The sequence below is a fragment of the Dreissena polymorpha genome, chromosome 15 (assembly GCF_020536995.1).
Source record: "Dreissena polymorpha isolate Duluth1 chromosome 15, UMN_Dpol_1.0, whole genome shotgun sequence".
Lineage (NCBI taxonomy): Eukaryota > Metazoa > Mollusca > Bivalvia > Myida > Dreissenidae > Dreissena > Dreissena polymorpha.
Genome location: NC_068369.1, coordinates 44,396,693 through 44,404,650, shown reverse-complemented (window position 1 = coordinate 44,404,650; position 7,958 = coordinate 44,396,693). Strand labels below are relative to the sequence as shown.

Below are 7,958 nucleotides of genomic sequence, written 5' to 3'. Positions count from 1 at the left end.
GTAGAATTATTTACAATAATTCAAATGTTTAAAATTTGGAAATCTCAATTCTAAGTATCAGTTTATTAAATTAATAATTTGAAGCGAATGGTCGATTTTTAATGTACGATAAATCAATAATAAAAAAAATAATTTTGCCTTCTCCTGAATGCGGACATAATTATTCACGTGAAACATATTCATATGCCTCTTCCGTTAATTGAAACAAGAACAGAACCGAAACTAAAACTACTTTACCACTTCAGTCAGGTTAGAAGTGACCAAAGTATCAAATTAAATGTCCTGTTTCTTCTGGCGATTACTCATTTAAAACTTAATCATCATTAACATAGGTTATTGGTGTAAATAATAGCACACTAACCATTCCACTGGAATAGTAAAGCAGATAATAAAAGCACACTTACCATTCCACTGAAATAGTAAAGCAGATAATAATAGCACACTTGCCATTCCACTGGAATAGTAAAGCAGATAATAATTTCACACTTACCATTCCACTGGAATAGTAAAGCAGATCAAGAGCCTTGTGGACCTATTGGGATTGAATAATGCCGTTACTCTCTGGATTGATTTCGTTGCTGGGATTAATTCAACTTAGCTCTCAAAGCGGTGAGATTATCTTTTCTCTCATTCGAAGATTTTCTCTATATAAGCAGAATAGAAAACCTATTTAATTCCATCATAAAGGAGGACAACATATCCTAAAGAAGTCCTTAAACTGTTAAAACACATATACCCGTTATTTGTTCAAATATTACTATGTAATACTAAATACTTAATCGATTTGAAGAGATGCTCTAAAAAAAACACCATGGTCTATCTTCAATAACGATTTTACACATGTTTCTACACTCTTAACACTAATTTTCGAATATGTACACCAAAAAGTGGTTGTGTACCTCTATATTCATTGCGTAATTCAAGTGTATAAAGTATAAAGAAGTTAAATTTTAAACAATGAACTTTAAAAGCCATAACTTGTAAACAAGAATCTACGGATTCCTAAACAAAAGAGGAACAGCGTTATTTTTTGTTCATTCGGAAAGTTGTATAAAATTAAATGCCATGTTGTATGCAGAGGAGGTCTAGAAGAACACTGTGTCCGATAATAGCTTGAATAAACGAACTAAACAAATGGCACTAAAAACTGTCCTAATTTATATTTCAGACAACAATCTTAAGTTAGTTTCCGTGGCAACTGATTGGGAGTCCGCACAAAACAATTGTATACATGAAACTCGTATTTTGATTTCGGAGATGCCAAGTGTTATTTCCTTGGCGAATGTTAAGCCTGGTGACGTCATCTGGGTGAACGCCAAAGTGACACGGATAGAATATCATGGCGGTAAGTCTAACGACTTTTTTAACATAATGATGTTTGTTTATAACTTCATGTCGGCTGTCTGTATTTTAAAAGCATATGTATGTGGATGCATTATATTTACATGATTTAAATTGTCATAATTTCGATCGTACTCAAAATTTTATAAAAACACACACACAACACTCGCCAAAGCTTTTTTTTTTGCCTTTCGGCTACAGGCTGCATATTTTATACAGAACGTACTCTAGATTCAGCGACATATATATTGTCGTATGTGCGTGTTTGAACTTCTTATTTACTCACAGGTAAAATAGAGTATTCGAAGTTAGCTTATATGCCATCGGAGAAATTTCTGGAAAACTGCATATGCGTCTCAAAGATAGGTAAGAGACAATTTGAAAAATCGTAGGTGTTCGCTAATAGCTTGTTCGATGCCATTACCTGTTAGGTAATGTATTATTAAAAAGTGTGTTTATTTTGATATGATTAAAATTTATATCTGATAGAGCACCATTCATTGGTACAAATCGTTTGTTTTTAAATGACCATGTTGAAATAAAAGACTAGCTACGGAAATCATGGCATAACATGTTTACGTCGATGCCTTAAACGCCGTGCTTTTAAGAGATTGTGGATACTTTCCCCACAGTTAATGATTCAGGTACGAGAACATGTACCCGAACAAAAACTGCCATTAACTGGACAGAGGCCCACCAGAAGTGCACATTTAACGGGGAAACGTGGGATCCATTACCGAGTCACAGAATCAAGCAAACTCTTGCCATGTTGGAAAAAGGCCCTTCTGTCTGGCTTTCGAAGTATCCAAGCCGTAAAATAGAGGTTTTAGATGGTAATTTGAAATGTTGATAAAATCTGAACATAATAATCTTTCAAGAGTACGAATTGGAACAGTTAATGATTGAAAGTTAAAAAAAATACCAGCATATATAGAATAAATGTAACCCCTGATCATTAAAATTTCATGTATTTAGTATTTTGGTTGTTAATCTTATTATTTGTTTTCCAATAAACCTACATATATTTCTTATACTTTCATCCAAATGATGATTGCCAAATGCTGCCGAATGCTAACCATACAGTACTACTTTCAGAAACAGTTTCAAAGTGTGTTTGTTTACAACGTTTAGAAGGCGGTAGTTTTGTAGAACGTCTCGATAACTGCTCTAGCTCTCACCGTTATGTGTGTGCCAAAGGTAATTCAAGGTGTACTGTAATCCAAAAAGAGAAGAAATTGGAATGAAAATCTTTAATTTTGTTTATTCATAAAACATGTATTTTTAATATAACTGTTTTTCTCATTTTGATTAGTTTTGAACCCACATTTTTCCGACAAAATGAGTCTAGGCGGGAAGGCAATATGTTGGTTACATTATTATAGCTGTCGAACAGTAATGCATTTGTCTGGAGTTTATATTAATATAAGAAATCTCTAGCTTCGAAAATTGTTAACATCATTTAGTTCTTAAAATTTGGGCGCCCCTTTGCCGGTTAAAACCCGATATGCTTTTCTTTGCATTGACCGTTGTAAAATTGTAAAATTGTATTGAAAATGGTTTATTGTATTGAAAATGGTTTCTTGCTTTAATTAAAGGACCTTATTGCTGATGAACCTAGTGTTTCACTTTTTTTAAATTTGAGGTCAGGAAATGAGCGTTTTCATATAGTGTGACATTATGTCTGATTGTTGTCCAGACCGCGATAATCATGCCCCGACATTGACCCGTCTTGAAACACTGATCCCAGAACTGAGCATAAATGGTGATGCAAACGAAGAAAACATTAGTGATTTACCAGGTAAGGCGTTCTTATACGTATAGTTACACATCAAGACAATCACGTATTATCAACAGTTTAGGAATACTTAACTGTATATAAATTTATGTATGTGAAATATGTGAATGGATGACCTATTAGCGGTATCAGTACAATGTGCTTGTTTATTCAAATGAAAAATAGCATCGTATTTATAATCAACCTACTATTAGCATGTAGGTCAAACAATTAATTGATATTGAATGGTTAAAAAATGTATCGAAGTTAATTATTGGTGCATTTGATTACATTAATAAAAGAACATTCATCTATTATTAAAAGTATGTGCGAAAGACAAAATTATATCCCTTGTGTTTCTAGCATTTACTATGAAACATTGCAAGTTAAGAACACTCAGGATTAAACGTAACAAACACCTATCAATTCTAGGATCAAATGGGAACGTTGAGTCCAAAATGTTGATTGGCGCCATTGCCGGTGGAGTAGCCGGATGTATCGTGATCGTGATTGCCGCCGCAGTGGCTGTTTATGTTTGCCGACGATATCATCGCAGACGACAGTACCGACAGAGTCTCAGGCGATTCCAAAATAAGTATGCTAGCAGTGTATCACACATTTGTACTCGTATTTGATAAATTGAAGGATGTAACTCATTTGTTGATTGTTCGTTAATATATAAATACGAATGAAGTTTGCAAATCTTATGTAAGGAATATGGTTACTTGATTGATTCTTTTAAATGGACCAATGAAAATATTTTGAAGATATTAATTTATTACTAGTATCTAGAAAAAAGAATAAAGAATTTCAGATACGTCTATTTGTTTAACCTTATACTTGTGGACATGATCTTAATTATTCTAAATTGCTTCACAGTATCTCTGCTTTATATATTTTATTGTATACAGTACAGAACAGAAAACCTCGAGTAAGATTGTGACGTTCTTCACTCTCTTCATGTGACCCCCATGTATTAGAGAGAGGCTTATCAACACAAATATGTCAGATTATGTCTTACGGAATATCGTACCCAATGGACATTGCAAAGACAATTGATTTATCAATTGGATATATCACGCATATTGGTGTATACTCAATCGTACATAACGACAAGTTTATATATTCAATGGAAGACAGACTAATACATTGACATTTACACATACCCAGTATTTTACGATGTAAATAAATGGTCATTTATGTTTTCCCCATCAGGATCACTGAAACTAGACATATCGCTGCATTATGGCACATCCAAATATTTCCCTACATACAAACTAGTAATCATATAGAGTCTTTGTTTTGCAGACAGACGAACAGAAGCACGAACACCCTTCCACGAGCCTCTGACCTTGACAAGGGACGCTCTCTGACGCTAGACAGCTCGGTCGTACAGGGCAAAATCAAATATGAGGTATGAAATACTCGATCGTAATGTACATACTTGGTTTGGCTGTATTTACCTTTATAACGAATAGAGGCGTAAATTTGGACGTCATTATGAGGTTTGTTACGGCGGCAGGGGTATTATAGAGCTATGATAAGAACTAGAGCGCGAAGGTTGATTTGTCATACGAACAGACACTTTCTGACATTTTATTTATTCCTCGACAAATAATGAGGTCGTTATAATAAAATATTACGTAAAATTCAAACTCGTGTTAGGTCTTATATTTATTTGAAATGGTGCCCTATTATCTTTGCTAAGGACTGCACAGGCAAGAAGTATGCAACGCTACAAGGTGAGGTCGCCCGCGAGTGTAAGGGGCGCCTGAACCGCCAGGGTTATGTCAACGAGATTGAACCGAATATAGACAGTATAGAGGTAAATGGATGTGATTTGTCATATAGATTATATTATAACGTAGACTTACTTATATTCCGACATGAAAGCGTGAAAATTCGCTGTTGTCTAATTTATATGGTGTTTCTCGTTACAACATTACCGACAATGTTGATTTGTAAAATATTGATAAATGGATAAAAATGTCAAGTAACTCAAATGATTACATCGAAAGATACACGTTGTAATTAACACAAAAGTAAAGTTCCACAGGTATAATAAAAGTGCTTAATTGTAGTGTTGTAGAATAAAGGTATTTTGATATCGACAAATAATTATTTAGAACAAAATAACGTCAATACAAGTCTACTTCCATTACTACATTTACTATTATTACTTCTATAAGTATTACTTAAGATGTTGATGTGTTTGTTGTCGAGTTTAAGACTAACGTGATTTACAACCTTTCGATTTATTTAATCTTGATAAAAAGGTTTCCGTAAAGTTGTGTACGAATTGCACAGTGTGTACAACAGTAAGCTGCTGTGTAGTGTACTTATTATGAAGAGGGATGACTGCATGTCACTATTAAAAAATATCATTATACTTTTGCATATAAATATATCTTTAGTTAGTTCATTAAAGGCAAAGACCATGTGGTTCGTATATTTTAGGACCTAGAGAAATACGAGGAGTTCAGTCCGTCTTGCAATAACGTTCACACTCTTGAACCTGGTCAAGAAGTGTACGAAAACACGCGCCTCAAGAAAGCCTCCATCCACACGGATGAGAAGGCCTTTGACAACAGCGCAGAGGATGACTGCTATGTGGAGAAGGGTAAACCTATTTTAACCAAGAAAACACGTGGTGCTAAACAACAGCCGGAACAGGCAACACTGGTTACAAATGATGACTCTGAATACGGAAGAGTTAAGTTGAACTATGACATTCCCCCAAGGCGACAGAAGGGACAGTTTGGTCTAAAATTTTGTAAAGCGGCGGGTAACAAACAGAGGGCGATTGCCACCGAGTTTTCTCAGAAACAAAGAGAAGGGCAAGAGGACGAAGTGTCACAGGACGCTACACTGGATGATCTTGACGAGTATGAGAATTTCAATACACTTGAGCGCAATCAAAGGGCTGTCATAGACCTGAATAAACTGGAATCATATGAAAACTTTGCCAAACAACAAAAACATTCTAAATTTGATGGTTTGAAAGTTTCTGGCCCATAAGTGTACATAAGTGTCGAATATTTATTTCTACAAAATATCTTACTTAGGCGTAGTGTTGACTTGTATTTTGTATGCAAATACCATCTTTAATTGTGTAAAAAGACGTTAATACTATAAAAATATGAATGTCAGTAAAGTGCAAGTAATATTATTGCATTTTCGTGAAATTGCAGTGTATTGCAAACACACCAAGATATACTTTATAGCACTTTTACCACTTGTGTACCAGATATACGGAAACTTTGCACAATATTGACTGACGCGGTAACTTTACTTAGATATTTATAAAAGTTATTTTATTAAAAAGTGTGTACCTTATTAACACAGTGTTAGTGTATAAATGTTTACGTTATTAAAAAAATTATCGACCAATAATTTAAATGTATATTTTTTGCATATTGTTCTACTTTTTTGACATGTGAGCATCTCCAAGGGAGTTTTGTCTGCAAGCTAGGCTAGTACATGGAAACGTTATTTCTAATATTTCGAGTGTTTTATGAATGCAACTACGGCAAGGAACGATGTGAATTCGTTTTGTTTATATTGGTCTTAATGTTTAATCAGTGTCAGCGTGGTGGTGAGAGCATTTCATGCTTATTTGTTGTATGAATTATTTACTATGTATGTTTTATTTGTTGCAAGTTTGATAAAATCTTTACATTGGCGTGTATGAAATCAAATATTTTAGTATGTGTTTTTAGTGAATACATTATTATGAATTATTTTGGAATGTCATATGTTTTAAATTAAACATATACACTTACATTATGAATACCTTTATATATAATTCGAAATATAGCAAGTAACAAAGCGTGTATATATTAAAAGAAACTTAATATTTAGTATTGTTGTAAAACTTCCCAGTAACCGAAGTAAAGATGGTTTTGATCGTATAATGGTAAAATGTATTCTTAATTTCCATTGGGAAACATTTAAATTGAGGGATCATATTACAATCGGAATGTCCCCCACCCGTTGTATCGGTATTTATCCGTTAATAAACAAGTCTTCAATCTGAACCCAATTTATCAAATAAAATAGTTTACCCACGATGCTAAAACTGAAAGTATAAAACAAATCACAACAAAGTATGTGACTCTTTTAATTGAAATTCGACTTAAATCTAACAATCATTTTCTCGTTCACACAACATGGCGTATAAATGTATATTTTATCCTGCCTCAGTTGCAAACATTGACCAAATAAAGCAGGGTCGGATAAACTAGTTGATATCCGGCAGTACATCACGTGACCGTGATCTAACCGTAAGTATGTATTCATACGCGCCGATTAACATGTTCTAATATTTGACCTTTGAAATTTATTGGGACGCATCATGCAAATTATCGTAATATTATATATCATCATTTTTATCTTCTTAAAAATATATTACCGAACCAGACTTCCGTATTTATCATGTTAATTTACTTGATTACGCAATTTATGACGTTTCTAGTGTGACGTCATTTCTCTGACAAAACATACTATCTAGTTTCTCTCAGGATTTTAGGGACAACAATTTTGACGTGGTGGTTTTAACAGTATTTTTTAATATTTTAAAGCATCAAACGAATCATAAACGATTTTCGGAGTGTGTGTGTTTGTCATTCATAAGTGTTAACTTCGATAGGAATAAAATAATTCGCTACGACAGGATTACGGTTTCGTTAATCGGGTTTTGGGTCAGAATGGTTAGCACTCGATACAAACGCTATCAAAAAAGAGTGTGGTTTAAAATACATTCCGATAATAGAGATGGAAAAACAGAAAATGGATTCCGACAAAGGGATGGAAGAACAGACAATGAATGTGTATATCGTTGTAC

At 33.7% G+C, this 7,958-nt stretch overlaps 1 protein-coding gene across 5 annotated transcripts; it reads left to right on the top strand.

Annotated features, from left to right (window-relative positions):
* Positions 1 to 313: 313 nt before the first annotated feature.
* LOC127859892 (uncharacterized) lies at positions 314 to 6,901 on the top strand. Of its 5 annotated transcripts, none has more exons than XM_052397479.1 (11): positions 314 to 332; positions 507 to 609; positions 1,169 to 1,345; positions 1,630 to 1,707; positions 1,974 to 2,174; positions 2,437 to 2,538; positions 3,038 to 3,139; positions 3,548 to 3,710; positions 4,424 to 4,529; positions 4,824 to 4,940; positions 5,573 to 6,901. In XM_052397479.1, exons 2-11 carry the CDS (start codon positions 549 to 551, stop codon positions 6,131 to 6,133), a joined length of 1,668 nt encoding a protein of 555 aa, XP_052253439.1. In that variant the 5' UTR covers positions 314 to 332; positions 507 to 548; the 3' UTR covers positions 6,134 to 6,901. The 5 variants fall into 5 exon arrangements, with proteins under 5 accessions (XP_052253439.1, XP_052253441.1, XP_052253438.1 ...); XM_052397481.1 differs by having other exon boundaries at positions 322 to 341; XM_052397478.1 differs by having other exon boundaries at positions 332 to 376.
* The last annotated feature ends 1,057 nt before the right edge of the window (positions 6,902 to 7,958 follow it).